The following is a 27570-nucleotide window of genomic DNA, read 5'->3' on the forward strand; positions in this document are numbered from 1 at the left end:
AGACCCACTCCTGCCCCCCCCCCAAAAAAACACACAGACACACCTCTCTCTGCTTCCCAGTACAGCTGAGCCAAACTTTGAAAAGGAAGGATGTGTGACTTAACACCGTTTCCTCTCCGACGTTATAAAAAGGCCATACCGGCCCGGCTGTCCTCTGAGGCTGGTTCTCGGGGCGCCGCGGCTTCAGGGGGGGGTGAAAGGGGGTTCAGCTGGCTTTCTGGCCCCCTCCCCACCTGAAGCGGGCGGGGACAGCACCTTGCAGGCGGCTCCAAGAAAGACCCTGCGGGACGGGGCGGTAAGCGCTGCTCAAAACCAGGCGTTCCCAAGGACGCGCAAAAGGGGTGAAGGGCAGGTGGGGTTTTTTTCCCTTGGGGGGGAACGGGGTTCAAGGGGTGAAGTAGAGGCTATCCGTGGCCACTACGACTAGCCAAGAGGGCTATGATCTGCGCCGTCCCCTGTCGGAGGCAGTAAATGCGTCTGGATGATAGCTGCGCGGAGAGTTTGTCGTGCGCGCGGGTCCTTGTTGCGGGTTTCTCCATCGTGGGTACCAGCTTGGTCCACCGTGAAAAGAGGGTGGGGGGCCTAGATGAGTCCAGGGTCTTCTTAGGTTCTTAGCAGCGGGCTGGGAGGAAACGGGGGGTGGTTTGGTGGGGGGAGAGGCGGCGGTCTCCGTTTCCATAGTCTCATGCGCCCGCCTTGCGCTTTTCTCCCGCAAAGGCTCAGAACAATAGAGGCATCTCCGCAGCATCGCGCAGGTAAAGGGCACTCCATTAAAAATAAATAAATGTATTTGGAATACAGTGGTACCTCGGGTTAAGTGCTTAATTCGTTCCGGAGGTCTGTTCTTAACCTGAAACTGTTCTTAACCTGAAGCACCACTTTAGCTAATGGGGCCTCCTGCTGCTGCCGCTGCGCCGCCGGAGCACGATTTCTGTTCTCATCCTGAAGCAAAGTTCTTAACCCGAGGTATTATTTCTGGGTTAGCAGAGTCTGTAACCTGAAGCATATGTAACCTGAAGCGTATGCAACCCGAGGTATCAATATAAATTTATATTTGTGACATCAAATGAAAATGATTTCAAAAAATCAAATCAAAATCTTGGGAATTGTAGTTTCCCCCTCGGGGCGCGATGATTCCAAGGAGCTTTGGAGAGCTACAGTTCCCAGAACTCTTAAGGGGCTTTGAAAGCACAGTGCGTGGGCAAATCTGAAATCCCGTTGAGGTTTAAGAACCCTGGGAACTGAAGTTGAAGCCTTTCGCAGAGCTACAATTCCCAGCACCCTTTAATCAACTTCAGCGCCCGAGATTCTCTGGAGGAGAAGGAAATGCGCTTCGGATGTACGGCACGTACGCACCGTTCCGGGACGCGGGAGAGACCTGAGTTCGAATCCCCACTCGGCTGTTAAGCTCCCTGTCACTGGCTCTCCGCTTCACCTGCCTCGCAGGGTTGTCGTGGGGGTTAAATGAGGAGGGGGGGTAAAGAACCGTGCGCGCCCCTTTGTGCAAACTGGAGAAAAAGGGGAGATTTAAATGCAATCGTCAAAATATTTGAAGGTGCCTTGAATCCCGACTCGGGAAGAAGGCAGGATATAAATGCATTAAAAAATTACAACAAATTTGGTGCAGGGTACTTTGGATCGTGGGAACTAGGTTCTCCAGATTTGGTGCAAGGGATCGTGGGAACTAGGGACTCCGGGGAGGGGTTTTCCGTGACTTCTTGGAGCTGCAAGCGGCCGCAAAAGGCAGGGCGCCAGGACTTCTGCGTTCTTCAATAAATGAATGGCGGGAGGATCAAAGAGGCGGCCGGCGGCCAGGACTCCTGGGTTCTGCCCTCCAGCTCTGAGTTAAGTCCCTGGCATGAGAAGGCTGTCCTGTGTGCGGTAGACTTCCTTTTGATGGATGATTCTAAACAGAGCTCAGGTGGCCACCTGTCAGGGATTCTTCAGCTGTGATCCTTGCATTGGGGGGTGGACTAGATGGCCGCTGGGTACCCCTCTCTCGAGTTCTCTATATGACTCCAGGACACCCGAGCTCATGGCAGCTCAGTCGACAGAGTGTGAGGCTCATTCCCTCCCTCCCTCCCTCCCTCCCTCCCTCTCTCTCTCTCTCTCTCTCTCTCTCATTTTCTAATTTACATTTCAAAATATTCATTTAAGCAACCTTAAATCAGAGACTTCCTTTCTTCTCTCTCCGTGATTCATTTTGCATACCAAACATCCCTGCATGTTTTACATGAACTAAACCATTGTTACATCCATCAAAACTTATTATTTACACTGCTGGGTTTATCTTAATGCTACCAGTGTGTTTTTAAAGGAACACAATTTTCACCCATGTATTTTCCAATCTTCTCTAAATGTATGTTCTTCTTTTTCTGTATGTTAAATCTGCAAGTTGCGTGTATTCCATCAGTTTAAGTTGCCATTCTTGGGACCTCGCTCGTTTTCCATTTTGGGGCTAACAAAACACAGGCCGCAGTAATGGCATACATAAATAATCTTTTTTGACACCCTCTGAATTATCCCCAGCAAAGAGGACTCTGTGTTTTGTTTTTTGAAAGGTACTTTTAAACATTTTTTCCCCAATTCATTATATATCATTTCCCAATACTCTTTTACCCTTTTACAAGTCCACCACATGTGATAAAACGTAACCTCATTACATCTCCAGCACTTACCCGATTCAGACTTAAACATTTTAGCAAGTCTACTCAGAGTTAAATACCATCTATAAATCATTTTCAGGTAGTTGTCCTTCAATGAATAACATGCTGTGAATTTCAAATCACTCATCCAAAGTTTTTCCCAAAGATTCAAATCTCTGTGTGTGTGTGTGTGTGGATTTCTCTCTCTCTCTCTCTCTTTGTTCGTGATCTTTTAGGTTTTCCTGCTTTTGGTGTAACTGTATATGCTATTAATTTCTTTTCCTTCTTTTCTTTTTATAGATCATCTTTCTTGCATTTAAAAATCTACAAAAAAGAAAACAAATTAATCCTTACACCCACATGTACCAAAAAGAATACGATACATAAAAGAAAATGTAAAAAGTGGAAAGGAAAAAAAAATACTTGTCAAGTTCACAATGTTATTTAAGGAGTACAAACCATCGTTTAAATATTTGATACACAAAATTCATAGCAAAACATTACCTTCATATTCTCTCTTTCTTTTTCCCCTTTTACCATCTCATTCTTCCTGTTCCTCTAAACTGGTTTGAGTCCCTTGTGTGTTAACTGACTTCCCTCTATAATATTATGTCTTTTATCTATTGCCCAGCAGAGTGGGAGGCTCTTAGTCTCAGGGTTGCGGGTTCGAGTTCTGCAACGGCGGGTTGGTCTAGATGACCTTTGGTGGTCTCCACGATTCTAAGGCTCTTCCCGCTCCCGTAGGTGCGATGGCCGGGCCACGCGACCAGAGCGACGTGCGCGAGTTCACGCGCCACTCCGGCGACGTCCTGATGAACCTGAACGAGCTGCGGAAACGCCACTTCCTCACAGACGTCACCTTGCGAGTGGGGGGCTGTCCCCTGCAGGCCCACAAAGCCGTCCTCACCGCCTGCAGGTGAGCGTCCCACTCTACTTGTATGTGTCTGTGCCATCCGTGGCCAAGGGGATCCAAAGGAGGGCAGCAGAGGCTTGTGAAAGCGCAAGAGGGAGCGACAGCAGCGTGCAGCTGAGGAGCGCTTGGTTCAGTGCCAGATTTGAGACCTTGAGCTTAATGCTCATTTGGAGAGATGGGACATTAGCCAGCTGTGTGGTTAACATTTACCTGATGAAAATAGGGACACCCTATTCCACGGTAATTAGGGACGCGGGTGGCGCTGTGGGTTAAACCACAGAGCCTAGGGCTTGCCGATCAGAAGGTCGGCGGTTCGAATCCCCGTGACGGGGTGAGCTCCCGTTGCTCGGTCCCTGCTCCTGCCAACCTAGCAGTTTGAAAGCACACCAGTGCTAGTAGATAAATAGGTACCACTCAGGTGGGAAGGTAAACGGCGTTTCCGTGCGCTGCTCTGGTTCACCAGAAGCGGCTTAGTCATGCTGGGCACATGACCCGGAAGCTGTACGCTGGCTCCCTCGGCCAGTAAAGCGAGATGAGCGCCACAACCCCAGAGTTGGCTACAACTGGACCTAATGGTCAGGGGTCCCTTTGCCTTTTAAACAAGCTATAGCTTAGGGCAGGGGTCAGCAAACTTTTTCAGCAGGGGGACGGTCCACTGTCCCTCAGACCTTGTGGGGGGCCGGACCATATTTTCGAAAAAAAGCAAAAAGAACAAATTCCTATGACCCACAAGTAACCCAGAGATGCATCTTAAATAAAAGGACACATTCTACTTGTGTAAAAACACGCTGATTCCCGGACCGTCCGCGGGCCAGATTGAGAAGGCGATTGGGCTGGATCCGGCCCCCGGGCCTTAGTTTGCCTACCCATGCTATAAAAGGGTCTGGAAACCAATCCTGATGAGGGACAGTTGAAGGAGTTGGGTATGTTTAGCCTGGAAAAGAGGAGACGCATGAGAGGCAATTGGGACAGTTTGCCTACCTATGGGTTAGGGCCCCAGTCTCTTGGGGGGGCCCCAAAAATTTAAAGGGGGAAAAACTGGATGTACATTTCCAAAATATAAGATAAAAAAATAATAGAATAAAACCTACACACAGCAGCAGTGTTTTGTGTTGTGTAGGCTCCTAGGATGTGTAAGTCATGGCCCCGCCTGCTCACCTGCTCCCTAAAATATCACTGGTTTGCTCCTTTCTATATATAGGATGCCTACATTCTGCATGGACTGGTTGCAGGGCAACATGTGCAAATAGCTTGAGATACTATTAGGTCCATAAATGACCATATAGCATATATTCATCACAAAAAGCAGCCACAATTTGTTGTTGACAAAGGACAGCTGGACATATAAAGGGCCCCATTACCTTCAGTAGTGCTGAACCTCATCAGACCTAAATCCAGCCCTGGCTGGGTGTCAGAAATTCCCTGATTGTAAAAATTTGAGGAGGGTGCTTCTGAGCTTGTGCAGAGTGCCTTTCCTCCCCATCTTGTTGTTGCACGCACATCTAGGTGCATGGGGATAAGCCTCTGAGAATGTCCGGAGCACCATTTCTTCTCCCATCGCACCTTGCTCCAAACACGCTTCTCAGGCCATATAGGGCCTTCTCGGTGGTGGCACCCTCCCATCAGATGTCAAGGAGATAAGTAACTACACGACTTTTAGAAGACATCTGAAGGCAGCCCTGTATTAGGAAGTTTTTCAAGTTTGATGCTTTGTTACGCTTTGATATTTGTTGGAAGCCGCCCAGAGTGGCTGGGGCAACTCAGCTACATATTAAAAAAAAACACTATGAAAAAAAAAGCTCACAATAGAAATTATCATTGACTTTGGATTTCAACTCTACAGTGGTGGTGTCACATAGTTATAACGTACTTATAACGTTATAAGTTGACTAGTGTAGCTGAGTCCCCGGTCAGATGGGCAGGCTACAAATAATAAAATTATTATTATTATTATTATTAGCCACTCATCTGACGGGGTTGACCCAGCCACTCTGGGTGGCTTCCTGCACAATATAAAAGTATTCGTATCAGGATTATGAAGCGGAGCCATTGGGAAGACCCAGTTGCTGTGTTGTCCTGGGAACAGCAAGGGTCTCATTTTGATGTTTTATCACATTATTATTATTATTATTAGTAGTAGTAGTAGTAGTAGTAGTATTCTGTTGGGAGCCACCCAGAGTGGCTGGGGAAACCCAGCCAGATTGGTGGGTATAAATAATAAATTATTATTATTATTATTATTATTATTATTATTATTATTATTATTATTCTGTTGGGAGCCACCCAGAGTGGCTGGGGAAACCCAGCCAGATTGGCAGGGTATAAATTATTATTATTAATATTATTATTATTATTCACAAATCCTAACCGCGGTGCCCCAGAACCACGGTCTTGCAAAGGAAACCATGGTTTGCCTTATGTCAATGCCCCACATCCCATCATAGAACGTGGCCGCGACTAGAGCATGCTGGGAACTGCGGTCCCTTCTCCTCCGCCTTCGGGAGCGATGCATGCTGGGACTTGCGGTCCTCTTGCCCTGACGCCTCTCCTCCTTCTCTGTGTCCTTCGCAGCGGGTTTTTCTACTCCATCTTCCTGGGCCAGGGGGGCCACGAGGTCAGCATGCTCACTTTGCCCAGTTCCATCGAGCCGGCCGGCTTCCAGGCCCTCCTCGACTTCATGTACACGTCCCGCCTGGTCCTCACGCCGGGCACGGTGCCCGCGGTGCTGGCTGCCGCCTCTTACCTGCAGATGGAGCACGTGGTGGAGAGTTGCCATCGCTTCATCCAGGCCAGGTACGCGGGTGGGGAGGGCAAGAGGGGTGCCCCCAGAGAACATAGCTGCCAACCGTCCCTTATTTGGCGGGAAAGTCCCTTATCTGAGCGCCGTGTCCCGCTGCTGTCCCTTATTGATGATGTCCCTTAAATTTCCCGGGTTTCAAAGGAAGCAGCTCCTCTCACTCCCTCCCTGCCGGCCAGGGAGGAGGGAGGCTCCAACTGGGTTGCTTGGCTGCGTTGCTCACCCAATAAGGAGTCTGAGAATGACTGGGGGGTGGAGCTTGCATGCCTTGTGCCAATCAAATTGGCCGCGTTGCCTGGGGACTCGCCTTTGCTCAGCGCTTCCCAGCAGAGAGGGGAGGGTGGTTTTCCTTGCTGCATCCCCTTTGCCGGGTTGCTGCGCTGTGGGAACCACCGCTTGAGGCTTCGTTTGGCTGCTGGCTGGGCTTTCTTCCTTTGGCTCTAAGTTGAACATACCTGTGTTTGGAAAATCCCTTATTTTGCCTGCTGATCCCTTATTTTCGAGGCTGCTTGCCCCTTATTTTCGAGGCTGCTGGTCCCTTATTTTCGAGGCCGCTGGTCCCTTATTTTCAAATCTGTAAGTTGACAGCTATGCCAGAGAACAAACCACAGAGAAACGGGTTGGAAGATTCGAGGCAGGCGCAACGAAGCACTTTTTCAGGCAGAGGAACTGCGGAACTCCCTGCCACTTGAGGCAGCGACCACGGCCAACTTGGATGGTTTTGAAAAAGGACTGGACCAATTCGAAAAGGCTATGGGGGGGGCTATTAGCCAGAATGGCTATTCTCTGCCTCCATAATCAGAGGGAGTGAGTGCTTCTGAGTCCCAGTTGATGGAAAATGCAGGAAGGGAGCGGGGTCTTGTGTTCGAATCCTGCTTGGGGGTTTCTCATCGTGGGAATCTGGTTGGCCGCTGTGAGAGCAGGGTGCTGCCGGACCAGAGAGGGGCCAGTGAAATCAAACGGGGGGGGGGTGAAATTTGTCAAAATATCAGCACTCTGTCATTCTTAAAATATATCTGGGAGGCTTGCCTAAGGAATAAGCTTTGAGCGGGTGCTAGGACCAGTCTGGATAGTTAGCCTTGGTGAAGACTTGACGTTTTTATCCCCCCAAAATTGATTGAGTTTCCAGTGAAATGAGGCTGCATTTTAATGTTTTAATGTTGTATTTTAATCTTGTTTTTGAAATTGTATTTCCATCAATTGTTTTTATATTTGGTGTTAGCCGCCCTGAGCCCGGTCTTGGCTGGGGAGGGCGGGATATAAATGAAATTTATTATTATTATTATTATTATTATTGAAGCAGACCGGAGAAGGGCCCTTCCTCATCTTAACGGCAGCCGTGGAAATTTGGGAAGATGACAACAAAGGCTTCTTTAATTCAGAAGCCCAATCCCACTTCCTCCTTCTCTGGTTCAGGGCAGACAAAGCATTTTCCCCCACGCAGCCCAGTGGAACTCACTGCTACAAGACGGCTTGAAAAGAGGTCCAGGCAGATGCACAGAGCAGCCAGCTATTGAAAGCAACTAGCCAGAACGCCTAAGCTCTGCCGTCGCACCCAGGGGGGCGGCAAATGCTACTGAATAATCCCACTTGCTGGAAGTCAGAGGTCCTGTGTTCGAATTCCGACTGTGGGTTTGAATCTGACGTTTCTTCTGTTCTGATGTTCTTACGCAGCTATGACCGGGTGACCTTCTTCCTGATGCCCCCAGCGCCCACCTTCCTCCGCCACAGACCCCTAGAAGACGCCATGGGGTCACTCGCACCCAGTTTCCCAAGGCAGGGCCAAGAAGAACCCCCCACCGTCGCCGGGGCCTCCGGCTGCCCTCTGCCGGCTCCCTACTGCCCGAAGGACAAGGATCCGGGATCAGCGATGTCGCCGGGGGCCGGGGACCAGTCCCCCCCAGGTCAGCCGGCTTCCCCCCGTGAGTCCAGCGGCTGTGCCCCCCCAGGCACGGACCCCAAAGCCTGCCACTGGAAGAAGTATCGCTTCATCGTCCTCAACTCCATGCTGCGCGAGGGGAGGCCGGACCCCCCCGAATCGCATGGCCAGGGCGACCGGGATGGAGACCCCGGGGACGGAAGCCGCCTTCACAGGTCAGGGGGCCAGTGGGGGCTTTACAGATGGACTGTGGCCTGCAGGTTGGGAAAATGGTGTTTAGTTTCCTCTTGGGGGGGTAGGACAGCAGGCAGAGGTCAGCTGGGTGCAGTATAAGCTAAACAAGCTATAGCTCAGGGCTATACTCTCTTGGGAGCCCCCCAAAAATCTAAAGGGATAAAAAAACCGGATGTACATTTCCAAAATTTAAGATACGGTTCCGCCGCTGCGAGAAGCCAAGTTACAGGGAACCAGGCAGAGGGCCTTCTCAGTGGTGGCTCCCGGCCTGTGGAACATCCTCCCACCAGATGTCAAAGAGATAAACAACTATCTGACTTTTAGAAGACATCTGAAGGCAGCCCTGTTTAGGGAAGCTTTTAATGTTTGATGCTTTACTGTATTTTAATATTTTGTTGGAAGCCGCCCAGAGTGGCTGGGGGAACCCAGCCAGATGGGCGGGGCATAAATAAGAAATTATTACAGTGGTACCTCGGGTTAAGTACTTAATTCGTTCCGGAGGTCCATACTTAACCTGAAACTGTTCTTAACCTGAAGCACCACTTTAGCTAATGGGGCCTCCTGCTGCCGCGCCTGCTCTGAGACCTGTGATGAAAGACTGCGAAAATCCCTGAAACGAGAAGGAATCCACTAGAAATATTATCTTACAGAATTAAGCTAAAAAACAAAAATCAAGAAGTTTAAGGAAAACATTAGAAAAACCTAGAACTGAACAAAGCCTTAACGGGATGCCGGCTACAAACCTCGCTTCACTGAACTATTCAGTTTCCTCAGAAGGAAATAGAGAAATCGTAGACCTTAAACGATTTTAAACTCAAGAACAGGGCTGAAACACCCCCCTGAGTTTACAAAAAAGGTTTGAAAACCTAAATGGCAAGTTTTAGACATAGCCCTATTTAAAGAAAGCCAAGCAGTAGGAATAAGTTGAGGGCTCAGCTGTGAAAACTCTAGTATTGCCTTTACAAAAAGGTTTTAAAAACCTTTGTTGTTGTTGTTGTAGTTTAGTCATTTAGTCGTGTCCGCCTCTTCGTGACCCCCTGGACCAGAGCACGCCAGGCACTCCTGTCTTCCACTGCCTCCCACAGTTTGGTCAAACTCATGCTGGTAGCTTCGAGAACACTGTCCCACCATCTCGTCCTCCATTGTCCCCTTCTCCTTCTGCCCTCCATCTTTCCCAACATCAGGGTCTTTTCCAGAGAGTCTTCTCTTCTCATGAGGTGGCCAAAGTCTTGGAGCCTCAGCTTCAGGATCCGTCCTTCCAGTGAGCACTCAGGGTGATTTCCTTCAGAATGGAGAGGTTGGATCTTCTTGCAGTCCATGCGACTCTCAAGAGTCTCCTCCAGCACCAGAATTCAAAAGCATCCATTCTTCGGCGATCAGCTTTCTTGATGGTCCAGCTCTCACTTCCATACATCACTACTGGGAAAACCATAGCTTTGACTATACGGACCTTTGTTGGCAAGGTGATAGCACAAATTCAAAGAAAGGAATACAAGATAAACTGTTTTAGATTTTGAAACAAACCCAAGAACAGGGCTGAAATGCTCCTTTGGTCTAGATGTTACTGCTGATGTTAAAGACTTATTTCTAGTCGATTACAGTGGTACCTCGGGTTAAGTACTTAATTTGTTCCGGAGGTCCGTTCTTAACCTGAAACTGTTCTTAACCTGAAGCACCACTTTAACTAATGGGGCCTCCCGCTGCCGCCGGAGCACGATTTCTGTTCTCATCCTGAAGCAAAGTTCTTAACCTGAAGCACTATTTCTGGGTTAGCGGAGTCTGTAACCTGAAGCGTATGTAACCCGAGGTACCACTGTACTTCTCGTTTCAGGGATTTTCACGCTATTTCATTTGTTTTGTGTAATTTCTCGGTCCTTTGTCCTTTTTCTACTGTGATGAAAGACTGGCTATAAATAGGAAGGGCATTTTCTGCCTGTCTCTGACCCTTCCTTCCTTGCCCAGGCTGCCGTCGTCTCAGCCCCACTGCTCCGCCTGCAACCAGCCAGCCCCCCTGCTTTGCTCCCACCCTCCAGAAGACACTTCCATGGGGCAGGGAGACCCCTGTGGTTCTGGTGAGTAGGAAGGGGCGGTTTCTGTTTCTCTCTTTTCCAATCTTCCCCCGTAGGAACCGAACCCGGACCCTGTGGTCACCATCGGGCGCCTGTCTTCATGTGCCCCCTCCTCGGGAGGGCTGGAGGGCTGCAACATGAGGACGGGGCCTTTTTGGTGGTGGCTCCCCGCTTGTGGAACGCTGTCCTCAGGGAGGCTCACCTGGTGCCAACGTTCGACATCCTTCGTCATCTCTTTTCTGCCAGGCTTTGAATTATCTGCAGCCTCCTTGAGTGGGTGGGATGTTTCAACCCTGCTTTTTTTCCAAAGTGAGATCGGAGAGGGCCTTCTGGGTGGTGGCGCCCGCCCTGTGGAACGCCCTCCCGTCAGATGTCAAGGAAATAAACAACTAGCTGACTTTTAGAAGACATCTGAAGGCAGCCCTGTTTAGGGAAGCTTTTAATGTTGAATAGGTTATTGTATTTTAGTGTTTTGTTGGAAACCAGATGGGCGGGGTATAAATAATAAATTATTATTATTATATTATATCTGAAGGCAGCCCTGTTTAGGGAATTTTTTAATGTTTGATGTTTTATCGTGTTTTTAATATCCTGTTAAAAGCTGCCCACAGTGGCTGGGGAAACCCAGCCAGATGGGCAGGGTATAAGTAATAAATTATTATTATTATTATTATTATTATTATTATTATTATTATTATTAGTTTTCCTCCTGTGCTGTTTCTAACGTATGCCTTTGTCCATTTACCGTATTTTTCGTCCCATAGGACCCTCCGTCCCATAGGACGCACCTAGTTTTTTTTGGGGGGGGAATAAAGGAAAAAAAAATTCCCTTTATTTCCCCCCCAAAAGCAGGTCGGGGAAACCGAACCAGGTCAAGGAACAGCGGGATGGCGGCGCTGCACCAGCTTGTGGGGCTGGCCTATGTCTGCCCGGTGTGCGGGGCGCTCTGCTTCAGGGCGCCCCGCCTGCCGGGCGGCAGGCTGCTATCCGCACGAGGGGAGCCCTGCGGGGAACTCCCGCAGGGCTCCCCACGCTGCGGATGTGTTCCCGAAGCGCCGGGCGCTCTGCTTTCAGCGCGCCTGACGCTCCGGGAAGCAGGCTGCTATCTGCAGCCTAGACATCCCTGTGGGACCTCCCGCAGGGCTGCCTAGGCTGCGGATGTCTTCCTGAAGCCTGGAGAGCGAGAGGGGTTGGTGCGCACCGACCCCTCTCGCTCTCCAAGCTTCAGCGAAAGCCTGCATTCGCCCCATAGGACGCACCCAGATTTCCCCTTCATTTTTGGAGGGGAAAAAGTGCGTCCTATAGGGCGAAAAATACGGTATACGTTGTAAGTTGCTCTGAGTTCTTCTGGTTAAAAAAAAAGTGACTGATAAGTTTTTATTTTTTAAAATTTTTTATTCATTTTTCTTTTTCATTCATTACATACATCTCAATTTCTTAACATTTACTATATATTCCTTCCTCCCTCCCCTCCAAGACTTCCCCCAACTTCCGCTTCTGGTTTGTTCCTATTTTCACCCACTTTGCTATCTCTTAACAGAAAAAGTTATTAATAACATAACACCTAAAAACCTAAAAATAAAAGTAAACACACCATCATATTTCACTACCTTCTAAACATTTTCTAATGCTGATAATGTAAATGTTTATTTAAACCCTGCCATCAAGTCTATTGCCTTTCTTTGTTTCTGCAAATATAATATGAATGGTTCCCAACCTTTTTCAAAGTCTCTGTTGCCTTTTTCTCTTCGTCTCTCTGTCGTTTTTGCCGGTTCTGCATAGTTCATCAACTTCTCTTGCCATTGTTCTGTAGCGACTGATAAATTTAATCAATGAATAAGTCTCCACCTCTCCAGATCAGTTCGCAATTCATTTATTTTTCTAAAAGGGTCTCGTGAAAACCCACCAGGATTTTAGTGCGAATTTCTCGTAACGTGCACAGGGTCAAACGCCGTTTCGTTTTCACATTTTTGGCTAAGCGAAGTTGCATATCGCAACACCTTTTTAACATTAATAATAATAATAATAATAATAATAATAGATGAGTCAGTTGGTTAGAGCATGGTGCTGATAACGCCAAGTTGCGGGTTCAAATCCTGTACGATATTCCTGAATTGCAGCGGGTTGGACTAGATGACCCCCTAACCGTAACCCCTTGCAACTCTACAATTCCATGAGTCTATGAAAAAGGGATTTCGGGGCAGAGAGTGTGTTTTTGCATGGACTGGGCAGGCCCAAACGCCTCACGTTTGTGACTCTACAGGGGCCGGCCCTTACGACTGCAGTGCCTGCGACTTAGGATACCTGGAGGAAGACGAAGAAGAGGGGGGAGGAAGAGGAAGGAGCCCCCCAACCTCAGGAAGCACCTTCGAAGAGAAGCCATACAAATGCCATTTCTGCAACTCAACCTTCCGCTACAAAGGGAACCTAGCAAGCCACAGATCTCTGCATACCGGTTGGTTTTGCTTAACTTTGAACAATGTCTAAACTGGGCTTTCATCCAGAACATGGGCTCCAGGCTGGCGCATACAAAACTCAAATGTGCGTCTGCGCACGTGCGGGTTGCGATTCGGTGTTTCTGCGCATGCGCAAAGTGCGATTTAGCGCTTCTGCGCATGCGCAACTGCCGAAACCCAGAAGTAACCCGCTCCAGTACTGCCAGGTTTCGGCGGTCCGGGTGGCGCTGTGGGTAAAACCTCAGCGCCTAGGACTTGCCGATCGTCAGGTCGGCGGTTCGAATCCCCGCGGCGGGGTGCGCTCCCGTCGTTCAGTCCAAGCGCCTGCCAACCTAGCAGTTCGAAAGCACCCCCGGGTGCAAGTAGATAAATAGGTATCACTCCAGCGGGAAGGTAAACGGCGTTTCCGTGTGCTGCGCTGGCTTGCCAGATGCAGCTTGTCACGCTGGCCACGTGACCCGGAAGTGTCTTCGGACAGCGCTGGCCCCCGGCCTCTTAAGTGAGATGGGCGCGCAACCCCAGAGTCGGACACGACTGGCCCGTACAGGCAGGGGTACCTTTACCTTAACCCGAAAAAACACAACCTGAAGCGTCTGTAACCCGAGGTATGACTGTATATCTATATATCGATATGGATAATCAAAACAATAAATTAAACTTCAACAGGGACCAATGTCAGGTTCTGCACTTAGGCAGGAAGAACCAGAATGACAAATATAAGATGGGGAACACCTGGCTTACTAGCAGTACATGCGGCCTAGGACCCTCGTACCTACGGGACTAGCTTTCCTGGTATGCCCCGCGGAGGACCTACCGTATTTTTCGCCCTATAGGACGTACTTTTCCCCCTCCAAAAATGAAGGGGAAATGTGTGTGCGTCCTATGGGGCGAATGCAGGCTTTCGCTGAAGCCTGGAGAGCAAGAGGAGTCGGTGCGCACTGACCCCTTTCGCTCTCCAGGCTTCAGGAAGCTATCCGAAGGCCTCGGGAGCCCGCGGGAGTTCCTGCTGGGCTCCCTAGGCTTGCGGATAGCAGCCTGTTCTGGGGGCTGGGGTCGGCTGGGGGGGGGGAATAAAAAAAAATATTTGGGCCGGTGCGCCCTATGGGGCGAAAAATACGGTAAATAACTACACTTTGGAAGTCCCGAGCCCCAGGGGCAGGGCCTTTTCAGCTCTGGCCCCGGCCTGGTGGAACACCCAGCAAAAGAAGCTAATGGGATTCTAATCTGCATCCGCAGAAGTCTAGTGCCCAGATCAAGGGAAGGAATAGTCCGCCTTTTTTCTTCCTTGGTTAGAGCCCACCTGGAGTCTACTGTCCAGTTTTGGACACCACCATTTAAGGATATTGTCAAGCTGTAAGGTGTGCTGAGGAGGGTGAAGAAGATGCTCAAGGGTCTGGAAACAAAGCCATATGAGGAATGGTTGAAGTAACTGGGTATGTTTAGCCAGGAGAAGAGGCGACGTAGAATCATAGAATCATAGAGTTGGAAGAGACCACAAGGGCCATCGAGTCCAACCCCCTGCCAAGCAGGAAAACACCATCAGAGCACTCCTGACATATGGTTGTCAAGCCTCTGCTTAAAGACCTCCAAAGCAGGAGACTCCACCACACTCCTTGGCAGCAAATTCCACTGTCAAACAGCTCTTACTGTCAGGAAGTTCTTCCTAATGTTTAGGTGGAATCTTCTTTCTTGTAGTTTGGATCCATTGCTCCGTGTCCGCTTCTCTGGAGCAGCAGAAAACAACCTTTCTCCCTCCTCTATGTGACATCCTTTTATATATTTGAACATGGCTATCATATCACCCCTTAACCTCCTCTTCTCCAGGCTAAACATGCCCAGCTCCCTTAGCCGTTCCTCATAAGGCATCGTTTCCAGGCCTTTGACCATTTTGCTTGCCCTCCTCTGGACACGTTCCAGTTTGTCAGTGTCCTTCTTGAACTGTGGCGCCCAGAACTGGACACAGTACTCCAGGTGAGGTCTGACCAGAGCAGAATACAGTGGCACTATTACTTCCCTTGATCTAGATGCTATACTCCTATTGATGCAGCCCAGAATTGCATTGGCTTTTTTAGCTGCCGCGTCACATGAAAGCCATCTTCAAATATCTGAAGGGCTGTCCCATGGAGGAGGAAGCAAGCTTGTTTTCTCCTGCTCTGGAGGGTAAGACTCGAACCCGTGGCTTCAAGTTTCAAGAAAGGAGATTCTGACTAAATATTAGGAAGAACTTTCTGACAGCAAGAGCTGTTCGACAGGGGAACAGACTCCCTTGGAAAGTGGTGGACTCTCCTTCCTGGGAGGTTTTTAAGCAGATGTTGGACAGCCATCTGTCAGGGATGCTTTAGTTGAGATGCCTGCATCGCAGGGGGTTAGGCTGGATGACCTTTGGGGGTCCCTTCCAGGAGTCTATTCAGAATGGGGAGATGGAGTCCCCTATCGGTGGGTGAGGGGGGCATTCAGAATAGTGTGACCGGCCCCTGAAGCCTCACCTGTGCCACTGCTACCTGCCACGCTTAGGAGAGAAGCCGTACCACTGCGGGATTTGTGGCGCTCAGTTCAACCGCCCGGCGAATCTCAAGACTCACCTGCGTATTCACTCCGGGGAGAAGCCCTACAAGTGTGAGACCTGCGGATCTCGTTTTGTGCAGGTAAACAAAAAAGTGGGGGGAGATACCTGGCAGGTGTGGAGGACTCCATGGTCCTGAATGGGGTAACTGTGCCCCTGAAGGACCAGGTGCACAGCCTGGGAGTCATTTTGGACTCACAGCTGTCCATGGAGGCGCAGGTCAGTTCTGTGTCCAGGGCAGCTGTCTGCCAGCTCCATCTGGTACGCAGGATGAGACCCTCCCTGCCCGCACTGTCTTGCCAGAGTGGCGCATGCTCTGGTTTTCTCCCACTTGGACTACTGCAATGTGCTCTACGTGGGGCTACCTTTGAAGGTGACCCAGAAACTACAACTAATCCACAATGTGGCAGTTAGACTGGGGACTGGGAGCAGCTGCCGAAACCACATAACACTGGTCCTGAAAGACCTACATTGGCTCCCAGGACGTTTCCAAGCAAACGTCCAAGATGTTTCCATCAAAGTGTTGGTGCTGACCTTGAAAGCCCTAAACGGCCTTAATTGCCCAGTAGACCTGAAGGAGCGTCTCTACCCCCATCGTTCTGCCCGGACACTGAGGTCCAGCTCCGAGGGCCTTCTGGCGGTTCCCTCCCTGCAAGAAGTGAGGTTACAGGGAACCAGGCAGAGGGCCTTCTTAGTGGTGGTGCCCACCCTGTGGAACGCCCTCCCTTCAGATGTCAAGGAAATAAAGAACTATCTGACTTTTAGAAGACATCTGAAGGCAGCCCTGTTTAGGGAAGCTTGATGTTTTATTGTGTTTTTAATATTTTGTCGGAAACCACCCAGAGTGGCTGGGGAAACCCAGCCAGATGGGCGGGGTATCAAATAATAATACAGTGGTACCTCTGGTTGCAAACGGGATCCGTTCCGGAGCCCCGTTCACAACATGAAAAGAATGCAACCTGCATCTGTGCGGGTCGCAATTTGCTACTTCTGCGCATGCGCGTGACGCCATTTTGAGCATGTGCGCAGGCACGAGCGGGGAAACCCAGAAGTAACCCTTTCCGGTACTTCCGGGTTGCTGTGGGACGCAACCTGAAAATATTTAACCTGCAGTAAACATAACACCTGGGACGCGGGTGGCGCTGTGGGTAAAACCTCAGCGCCTAGGACTTGCCGATCACATGGTCGGCGGTTCGAATCCCCGCGGCGGGGTGAGCTCCCGTCTTTCAGTCCCAGCTCCTGCCCACCTAGCAGTTCGAAAGCACCCTTAAGTGCAAGTAGATAAATAGGTACCGCTCCGGCGGGAAGATAAACGGCGTTTCCGTGTGCTGCTCTGGTGCCGGTTCGCCAGAGCAGCTTCGTCACGCTGGCCACGTGACCCGGAAGTGTCTGCGGACAGCGCTGGCTCCCGGCCTCTAGAGTGAGATGAGCGCACAACCCTAGAGTCTGGCAAGACTGGCCCGTACGGGCAGGGGTACCTTTACCTTTACCTTCAAACATAACAAGAGGTATGACTATAATAATAATAATAATAATAATAATAATAATAATAATAATAATATTTGAGTGGCCGCCCATGAATCACCCTCTCTATGCTGGGTTCCTCCCTATTTGCCCCAGCGAAGGGCTCCCCCACATGGTGGCAGCTGGTATTGCACCCTGGTTGAGGGGCAGTTGGGTTCTGCCATCCAGGTTCAGTTGATTGATCAATTTGGTTAGTTCCCGCACCCAGGTTTCCTTTATTTACACCTGCAGCCTGCGCTATCCTGGAGGCTGAAGGTATGCAGTCATAGAACCTGTTGTAAACAAAAATTGCCCTTTTCTCTTATGGGGAAATCCAAGAGCCCATATAGAGTCCTTACATCGGTTCCCTATTGGTAGGAGAGAATAACAGAGGCCAACCAGAGAATATTGAGAAGCAAAGCGGCTAGTAAGCTTGATCTTTATTGATCTGCTGCAACAGGGTGCTCCCCTCACACGCAGGAGAGAGGAGGGACCCAGAAAAATTGTGCGCAAGGCCTTATAAAGACTTTTGAAATTGCCACCCTGTAGATCAAGACCACCCCAAGAAACATCATACATACATCACAGAAGGGGTGTAACCTAAGACCACCCCCAGATACATCATACCTATCACAGAAAAGGCGGTGTAAAACAGAAATTTGAATATTGTTTTTCTCCTGTTCTTTATCTCCTGTCTGGCAGGTTACTTGATTGGATTGCCTGGGGAGCCTGGCTAGTCTTTTGTAGTGATAAATACTTAGTTCCTGGGCCAGGTCACAGGCTCACACCCTATTCAAACACAGACATACCCCCAAGACAGGATTTGTGAGGAAAGAGACAATGGGGAGGTTTCCCACTTTGACCTTGCAGAGAAAACATTTGGTCAGTTTGGGAATCAAAATGGTTCCAGGTTGGCCTTCCTGTGCTGATCTATGTATGTGCTTGGTTGGTACGCTTATGAACATTACCATATACCTAAGACCTCAAAATTCCTATCACAAACCGCAGAGCTGTCCAGCCACCGGTCATTCCTCCTTCCTTCTCCCAGGTCGCTCACTTGAGAGCCCATGTCCTGATCCACACTGGGGAGAAGCCCTACCCCTGCGGGACGTGTGGGACTCGATTTCGGCACCTGCAGACCCTGAAGAGCCACCTCCGTATCCACACGGGAGAGAAGCCTTATCATGTGAGTGGAGAAGGAGCTTTTTCATGGTGTGTTTGGTGTGGCAGACGAGAAACGGGTCTTGGTGATCGGGGCGTAGGAAGGGGGCGGGGGGGGGCTGTGCACCCCAGTTTCCATCATGGAGGGGGGGGACAAATTATCAAGGAACAATTACTGCCCTAGGGGCGGTTCATAATTTATTTATTTTTAAATGTCTCCTCCAAAGGCCTTATCTTACTACACTAGGGATTATATAGCTATATATGAAATTTCATGCATATCAGTTACGGTAATATCTTGACCCTCCTCCAGGACAATACAGTGGACGCTCAGGTTGTGAATGTGATCCGTGCAGGATGCACATTCGCAACCCACAGCGTTCACAACCCGCAGCGCTGCGTCTGCGCACGTGCGGGTCGCAATTTGGCACTTCTGCGCATGCGCAAAGGGCGAGTTAGTGCTTTTGCGCATGCGCCAAAACCCAGAAGTAACCCATTCTGGTACTTCCGGGTTTGGCGCGGTGCACAACCCGAAATCGCGCAACCCGAAGCGTCTGTAACCCAAGGTATGACTGTACAACATAGCAGCAGCATAAAAGACAGTATAAAATCATGAATGACAATAAAATTCAAAGTTCAGAAATCAAAATGGGGGGAATCCATCTAATAAGTACAGTGGTACCTCAGGTTACAGACGCTTCAGGTTACAGACTCCGCTAACCCAGAAATAGTGCTTCAGGTTAAGAATTTTGCTTCAGGATGAGAACAGAAATCATGCTTCGGCGGCGCGGCGGCAGCAGGAGGCGCCATTAGCTAAAGTGGTACCTCAGGTTAAGAACAGTTTCAGGTTAAGAACGGACCTCCAGAATGAATTGAGTACTTAACCTGAGGTACCACTGTATTAGATAGTCACCAGGGCTAGCTGGCTGAATTAGTCCTATTTGGGCCAGCAAGGAGGCCAGGGGAGAATTAGCTGTGGGGTCTCAGAGTGGGTGATGTTCCTAAAAAGGGGAAGGGGAGGGAAGAGAAGGGAAATAAAAGATCAGGCTGAATTCAAATTAAAAGCCAGGTGGAATAGCTCTGTCTTACAGGCCCTGCAGAAGGAAGTTAAATCCTGTAGGGCCCTGGTCTCATGGGACAGAGTATTCCACCAGGTCGGAGCCACCACTGAGAAGGCCCTGGCCCTGGTGGAGGATAGTCTGGTTTTCTTAGGGCCCGGGACCCCTAAACTATGGTTATTCATGGACCTTAAGGTCCTCTGCGGAGCACCGGGTTGGGGAAAGCTGCCCTGCAGCACTCTGAGACGTAGGCGCCCACCTTGACACCTGTCTGTTTTCCGCAGTGCGAGAAATGCGACGTCCGCTTCCGGCACAAGAGCCAGTTGCGGCTGCACCTGCGACAGAAACACGGCGCCATCACCAACACGAAGATCCGCTACAAAGTCCTTGAAGGGCCTTACGCCGCTCTCTGCTGAGCGGGGAGCGTATTGCGCGCTTTCGGCCGGATCCACAAATCCGCCAACCGGCGGATTCTGCGCTCAGGTATCTGCGTGGAATCTTCCCTATCCTGCACCTGAGAGCTGGACCTTTTCGGTGTCTGAAATGCAGAATATCCGACGCCCTAAATGGTGTGCGTCACATTCTTGCATAGCTGTCAATTTTTCTCGTGAGGAATCCTATTCGGAATAAGGGAATTTCCCTTTAAAAAAGGGAAACGTTGGCAGCTATGCATTCTGGGTGACTGCATTTTTTCATTATTTAAAGAGGTTTCTGCAAATAATCATATACAGTGGTACCTTGGGTTACATACACTTCAGGTTACACACTCCGCTAGCCCAGAAATAGTGCTTTAGGTTAAGAACTTTGCTTCAGGATAAGAACAGAAATCGGGCTCTGGCGGCGCAGCGGCAGCAAGAGGCCCCATTAGCTAAAGTGGTGCTTCAGGTTAAGAACAGTTTCAGGTTAAGAACAGACCTCCGGAACGAATTAAGTACTTATCCCGAGGTACCACTGTATAAAAAAAGAAATATTCAGACGTCTGCCGGATCCAAACCCTGAAATTTAGATAATTCGTCGAGTTTCAAATGTTTAGATTGAGAGCTGATTATTATTATTCAGAATCAGGGCGGGGGAGATACTGAGCAAACATTCTTGGTTCTTGCCCCCAACTCCCAAGATATAAACCCACTAGGCGCTACTCCCCTCTTGGGCGTTAGAGAAGAAACCCCAAAAGCTGATGTACGGCTCTGCAGGCAGAGCTGTGATAGTAAAAGCAGAATTTCCAAGCCACATCCAGTCTCTTGCCTTCTTAGTTTATATGTTCCTTTTTGCGCCGCCTGGGAAGCGGCGCAAAAATTCGGTGCTTGAAGGAGCAGAGGTATAAGGCAGGCGAGAAAGTCTGCGAATTAGGAGCAGAAAAAGCTGTTACGCCTGCTATACACCTCTCCGGCTGCATAAATGCACCTGTCCCTTTAAAGCACGCCTTTCCCCCAAAGGATTCTGGGAACTATAGTTTGCTGAGGCCGCGGGGGGTTTAAAACTACAGTGCCCAGAATTATTTGGGGAAAAGAATTTGCTTCCGATGTGCTTTATGGGGTGGTCTTAATACCAAACGGTGTAATTTGTTAGGGGCTGCTGGGAGTTGTAGCGTGGCTCATTAGCAATGATCAAATCCTGAACAAACTAGAGTTCCCTCCCATTATTCACTAGCGGGGGGCCACGGCTATGGATCCCCAAGATGCTTTGGGGACTCGGGATTCCCAGAATCCTCTGGGGCACATTCAGCCCAGTACTTGACTCCTTTGACCAGCAAAGTCTCTCAGGCAGACTTTTCCCTGCTCCTGACAGGCGGAGATTCGAACCCAGAACCTTCTGCATGCAAAGCAGGGGTCCCTGCTACTGCCCCCACACCCTAGCTATGGACTCTGCTTTTCTCCTCCACAGGACATAAGCTAGAGTTAAGAGGAGTTTATTAGAATCATTGTTTGACTTCATTTTGTTTTTTTAACGTTATGTGTAGTGTACTTTGCTCTTTCTAAATGTGTTATTTTGCTGGCCAAATCTGTCCTGTCTGTTCCTATTGTGCTCCATTGTTATTCTTGATTTTTATTATTTTTATTATTTCTGCTGCTGTTTCCTTCTTCCGAATGCGACGCTGCTTTGTTTGCCGATCTTCCTCTTAACATCGAAAAGAAGTTGCAGGTCGCGTGGGCCGATTCCACCTCGTACCATTAAAGCGCTGTGCGATACCACTTTAAACAGCCACGGCTTCCCCCAGAGAATCATGGGAACTGTAGTTTGTTCATGGTGCTGAGAGGGGAGCCTTCTATTCCCCCCACAGAGTTCCCAGAATTCCCTGGGAGGTGGGATTGACTCTCGTGGGAGTCCTGGGAGCTATAGTTTGCTACGAGTGTTGAGGGGAGACCCCCACCTGCCCCTCGTAGTACTATAGTTCCCAGAGTGCTTTAACCATTGATCCCTCTTCCCAGGGGATTCTGGGAATTGTGCCTCTGTGGGGGGGAGGGGGCGGATAAGACAGGGTCCCATATTTCAAGAAGTAAAAATCTGGACACAAAAAGCTTTTCTAAAGTAAAGTTGTTGAGCCCAGATTTCCCCGGACACTTAATTTCATCATTGGAATCCCGGGAAAATCCGGATGTATGGCCTTCTCGGCACCCTTGGGTGTCAGTTCCCATAATTTCTTGGGGGAAGCGCCGGCGGTTTAAAGTGGAATCAAAGCGCTTTAAAAGGATGGTGTGGACGAAGCCATATTCAAAGAACCTTATCTGGAATTGAGCCTGGCAGGAGCAGAAAGGAAGTGGGGGACGCAGCGAGGTCTGGAACCTCAGCCTAAGAACTTTCCAGAAGTTTCTAGAAGAGGTCTGGAACCTCAGAAAGAGAGGAAAAAGCTAATGAACAATAGGAAACGCCTTGAGAAAGCACCAGCCTGCCTCCTCCAGGTTTTGCTTTTTCCTTTTTCTTTGCATGCATGCATCAGTTTTCAGGAAATGAGACGATTTCCATTTTTAAAGGGAGTTATTAGGAAAAGGCCTCCCCTCCGGTGAGAGAGGAAGGAAGGTTCTGCGTTGACGTGGGGCTGAAGACGACACCCCCCTCCCAAGTGGAAAATGAACGTCGGGGCCTGATCCCCGAAGACCTGGGTTCGAAAGGTGCGCTTTTTGAAGGCGCCCCTGGTGTCTGGGCAAAGGGGCATGTCGTGGGATTGTGGCTTTCAGTGCCAGGAATTGGATCAATCGGGCTGGTTCCCTTTTGGTCTGGGTAAAGTTTGGAGGGGGGGCAGAAAGATACAAGGGTCTGTCTGGATTTTGAAATATATCTATATGTATTTATTCACACACGCCTGCAACAAAACAATCTCTTTGTAAGGTCGCCAAACTTTATATCCTTGCTTTGTTTCAATAAAGCTAAAGTTGTCCGGCGATCGTTCGTCGTTTCTCGACCATCTTGAATGGGGATTTTAAAATAAAAAACCTGTCTTGTTGGGTAGGCCAGTAATTTACCGTTAGGAATTTGCTGCTTGGCTTCCATTGGGTTGGGGCTGGGGAAAGCCTTAAAGCAAGAACACGTCTCCCCTATTTGGAATCAGCAGATTTAAAGAGAAAATAAAAACGATTGTTATGAATTAGGCATTGTTATGAATTTAAATGCCATTACACATACCCAAAGGGGACGCGGGTGGTGCTGTGGGTTAAACCAGCGAGCCTAGGACTTGCCAGTCAGAAGGTCGGCAGTTTGAATTCCCGCGACGGGGTGAGCTCCCGTTGCTCGGTCCCTGCTCCCGCCAACCTAGCAGTTCGAAAGCATGAAGTGCAAGTAGATAAATAGGTACCACTTCAGCAGGAAGGTAAACGGCGTTTACGTGCGCTGCTCTGGTTCGCCAGAAGTGGCTTAGTCATGCTGGCCACATGACCCAGAAGCTGTATGCCGGCTCCCTCGGCCAGTAAAGCGAGAAGAGCGCCGCAACCCCAGAGTCGGCCACGACTGGACCTAATGGTCAGGGGTCCCTTTACCTGACACCTGGCTTGAGAGCAGTACATGTGAAAAGGATCTAGGAGTCTTGGTTGACCACAAACTAGACATGAGCCAACAGTGTGACGCGGCAGCTAAAAAAGCCAATGCAATTCTGGGCTGCATCAATAGGAGTATAGCATCTAGATCAAGGGAAGTAATAGTGCCACTGTATTCTGCTCTGGTCAGACCTCACCTGGAGTACTGTGTCCAGTTCTGGGCACCACAGTTCAAGAAGGACACTGACAAACTGGAACGTGTCCAGAGGAGGGCAACCAAAATGGTCAAAGGCCTGGAAACGATGCCTTATGAGGAACGGCTAAGGGAGCTGGGCATGTTTAGCCTGGAGAAGAGGAGGTAAAGGGGTGATATGATAGCCATGTTCAAATATATAAAAGGATGTCACATAGAGGAGGGAGAAAGGTTGTTTTCTGCTGCTCCAGAGAAGCGGACACGGAGCAATGGATCCAAACTGCAGGAAAGAAGATTCCACCTAAACATTAGGAAGAACTTCCTGACAGTAAGAGCTGTTTGACAGTGGAATTTGCTGCCAAGGAGTGTGGTGGAGTCTCCTTCTTTGGAGGTCTTTAAGCAGAGGCTTCACAACCATATGTCAGGAGTGCTCTGATGGTGTTTCCTGCTTGGCAGGGGGTTGGACTCGATGGCCCTTGTGGTCTCTTCCAACTCTATGATTCTAGGATTCTAGGATTCTACCTTTACCTTACACATACCCAAGTCTCTGAGCGGGGAGAGACCCTGGCCCTATCTGCACTACACATTTAAAAGAGTATTATACCACTTTAAATAGGCATAGTCCCCCCCCCCCGAAGGATCCTTGCCCGGGAGAGGCTTCGTGCGGCTAAGGCTCCCCCAAGAGCCACGCTCCCTTTAAAGAGCGAGCAGAGAGTGTGTGTGGCTTTTGGGGTCTTTCCCCTTCTCCCTCCTCAGGGAAAAGCCCCGAAGAGCCACACACACGCTCCACGTGGCTCTTTAAAGGGAGCTCTGAGCAGAGCCTCCCGCCTGCATTTGCTCCATAAGATGCACACACATTTCCCCTTACTTTTTAGGAGGGGAAAAGTGCGTCTTATAGAGCGAAAAATACGGTAGTTCATGCAGTTTGGACACGTCATCGCTGGAGACACGGATCCAGCCATCCTGGCGTACGTAGTAGAGGTTGACTGTGCCCCCATAGTAGGCATCACAGTATGTAGCCTGGTAGATGGCGCGGGTGGCGCTGTGGGTTAAACCAGAGAGCCTAGGACTTGTTCAAAAGCAGTTTGAAAGCATGAAGTGCAAGTAGATAAATAGGTACCGCTCCAGCGGGAAGGTAAACGGCGTTTCCGTACGCTGCTCTGGTTCGCCAGAAGCGGCTTAGTCATGCTGGCCACATGACCCGGAAAAACTGTCTGCAGACAAATGCTGGCTCCCTCGGCCAATAAAGCGAGATGAGCACCGCAACCCCAGAGTCGGCCACGACTGGACCTAATGGTCAGGGGTCCCTTTACCTTTACTTTACCTAGATGGCGTGATGGGCCAGATCGCAGGCTTCTTTGATGGTGATATCGTTAGAGTAGCCACGGTGTAGACAGAACCGGAGCCCACCAAGAAAACTTTGCCTGAGATGCGCTTCCCTTCACTGGCCACGTAATAAAGGCCTGGCCCTCGCTTGTGGCAGCCACAGATCATGGTACCCATAGAGAGCCCCATTCCCTTGGCCAACAGCTTTGAGGCAGCAGCCACTGATATCTGCTCCTTGTTGTGGAGTTCATAGATGCGACACCGCCGTGCCAGCGGCCGCTCCCAGAAGCTGCAATCGGCTGCACCACCAGCCATGGTGCCCAGTAACAAGGTAAAGGGACCCCTGACCATTAGGTCCAGTCGTGGCCGACTCTGGGGTTGCAGCGCTCATCTCGCTTTATTGGCCGAGGGAGCCGGCGTACAGCTTCCGGGTCATGTGGCCAGCATGACTAAGCCGCTTCTGGCGCACCAGAGCAGCGCACGGAAACGCCGTTTACCTTCCCACCGGAGCGGTACCTATTTATCTACTTGCACTTTGACGTGCTTTCGAACTGCTAGGTTGGCAGGAGCAGGGACCGAGCAACGGGAGCTCACCCCGTTGCGGGGATTCGAACTGCCGACCTTCTGATTGGCAAGTCCTAGGCTCCGTGGTTTAACCCACAGCGCCACCCATGTCCCTATGGTGCCAAGTAGGTAAGGGTTAATCTCAATGACCTCCTTGACCGTCTGAGAAGCAATGTAGACACCGGGTCAAGGGGCCGCCAGAGGCATGGGCATCTCCAAGGTGCCAAGCGCGGGGAGTCAGAACTCGAACCCGGCCCTGTTCACGGGCAGCTGCGGCTCCAGCAGGCTGGCCAGTGCCATCTTGGATAAGGGCTAGTCCTCTTAGGCAAGTCTGAGGTTGCCAGCACTCCCTGCCTCCAGTGGCAGCGAGTTCCACAGCCGACCTCCGCTCTCGGGCTGCAAGAATGGGAAGGGAACCCAGGGCATCATCCAGACTGACCCGCTCCCCACTAAACCCACCGCAGTATAACGCAGATAGGGCCTGCTTTGGCGGCAGCTGGCGCTCCGAGTATGGCGTTCCTTGCATGCACCAGTGGCCAAACACACACACACACACACACACACAAGCTCTTCAGCGCCCAAGCCAGCTGCAAGCCCAACTTTCTGCCCATCCAAAAGACTTCTGCTTTCTCCGAAAAAAGAATGGTTAAGCGAACCCACCCGGCTCTGTTTCCTGGCCTAACAAAGCCTCTCAGGGCAGCTGCATCCTGGTGATGAATCTGTAGCACCGTCTCGTGTGCCAAACCATCCCATTTTTCCTCCCTTGGGGGAGCTGCACATGGATGGGATGGGAGTTGAATTTGCAAGGCCCGAGTCTCAGATCCGGAACGTGCCTCTACACTTTCCCTTTGCAGAGGGTAGACAAGGGGTTTCGAAGTCACAATTTGCTCATCCTTCACAGGAAGGCGACTTTTTGCCCCCCCGTTGCCGTTTTTTTCATATCAAAGGTGCCGGGATTAAGCAAACTTTTACTACGGATACCGGGAGTCTATCCTGTTTTGGTAGAGGTTTTCCTGGTGCTGGGTTCTCCCTCCAACAGGGACGGATGTGTGCATTACACGTTTTCTTCCGGAAACTCTCCGCTTAGGGACAAATAAGGATTAAAAACTTTACTCCGGAACGGCTGCCAAGTTCCGGGGGGGGGGGCGGTTTGCTAGGTTACCTTTCGGAGAGGAAGGTCTGGGCAGAAAGTTTCTGCAGGCAGAAAATTGTGGGTCGTGGCAGAGTTGGGCCCAGCGGGCTGGAGGTCTCTAATAATAATAATCATAATAATTTACTATTTATACCCCGCCCATATGGCTGGGCTTCCCCAGCCACTCTGGGCGGCTTCCAAAAAAATATTAAAATACTGTAATACATCAAACATTAAAAGCTTCCCTAAACAGGGCTGCCTTCAGATGTCTTCTAAAAGTCTGGTAGTTGTTGTTGTCTTTGACATCTGGTGGGAGGGAGTTCCACAGGGCGGGTGCCACTACCGAGAAGGCCCTCTGCCTGGTTCCCTGTAACTTGGATTCTCGCAGTGAGGGAACCGCCAGAAGGCCCTCAGAGCTGGACCTCAGTGTCCGGGCTGAACAATGGGGGTGGAGACGCTCCTTCAGGTATACAGGACAGAAGCCGTTTAGGACTTTAAAGGTCAGCACCAACACTTTGAATTTTGCTCGGAAATGTACTGGGAGCCAATGCAGATCTCTCAGAACCGGTGTTATGTGGTCCCGGCGGCCAGTCCCAGTCCCCAGTCTAGCTGCCACATTCTGGATTAGTTGTAGTATCCGGCTCACCTTCAAAGGTAGCCCCACGTAGAGCACATGGCAGTAGTCCAAGCGGGAGATAACCAGAGCATGCACCACTCTGGCGAGACAGTCCGCAGGCAGGGAGGGTCTCATCCCGTGTACCAGATGGAGCTGATAAACAGCTGCCCTGGACACAGAATGGACCCGCGCCTCCATGGACAGCGGTGAGTCCAAAATGACTCCCAGGCTGCGCACCTGGTCCTTCAGGGGCACAGTTGCCCCATTCAGGACCAGGGAGTCCCCCACACCTGCCCGCCCCCTGTCTCCCAAATCAGTACTTCTGTCTTGTCAGGATTCAACCTCTCCTGTGCAAGTCTCATGGAAACAGGCAGGAGGTGAGTTTGGCCCATCAGGAACTGGCAGCCGGTACTGGTCTCTGAGCACAAGTGCTGTACGCCGACAAGGCCTCCCTGCTGTCAGCAATCGTTCTGCAGCATCCCTCTAACCGTAG

At 50.2% G+C, this 27570-nt stretch overlaps 1 protein-coding gene and 1 pseudogene across 3 annotated transcripts; one reads left to right on the plus strand and one right to left on the minus strand.

Moving 5' to 3' along the window:
- Positions 1-131: 131 nt before the first annotated feature.
- On the plus strand, positions 132-22678 carry BCL6B (BCL6B transcription repressor). Of its 3 annotated transcripts, XR_008327209.1 has the most exons (10): positions 132-295; positions 3390-3561; positions 6130-6351; positions 8030-8449; positions 10431-10540; positions 12801-12992; positions 15508-15638; positions 18108-18245; positions 19563-19761; positions 22251-22678. XR_008327209.1 is itself a non-coding variant. In XM_053360630.1 (9 exons), the coding sequence occupies exons 2-9, from the start codon at positions 3395-3397 to the stop codon at positions 19692-19694; spliced, it is 1512 nt and encodes a 503-aa protein (XP_053216605.1). In that variant the 5' UTR covers positions 132-352; positions 3390-3394; the 3' UTR covers positions 19695-22678. The 3 variants fall into 3 exon arrangements, 2 of the variants coding, with proteins under 2 accessions (XP_053216605.1, XP_053216604.1); XM_053360630.1 differs by having other exon boundaries at positions 132-352; positions 19563-22678; XM_053360629.1 differs by having other exon boundaries at positions 19563-22678.
- Positions 20533-25512, minus strand: LOC128399235 (proteasome subunit beta type-5-like; annotated as a pseudogene).
- Positions 25513-27570: the final 2058 nt, after the last annotated feature.

The sequence above is a fragment of the Podarcis raffonei genome, chromosome 13 (assembly GCF_027172205.1).
Source record: "Podarcis raffonei isolate rPodRaf1 chromosome 13, rPodRaf1.pri, whole genome shotgun sequence".
NCBI classification, from domain to species: Eukaryota; Metazoa; Chordata; class Lepidosauria; order Squamata; family Lacertidae; genus Podarcis; species Podarcis raffonei.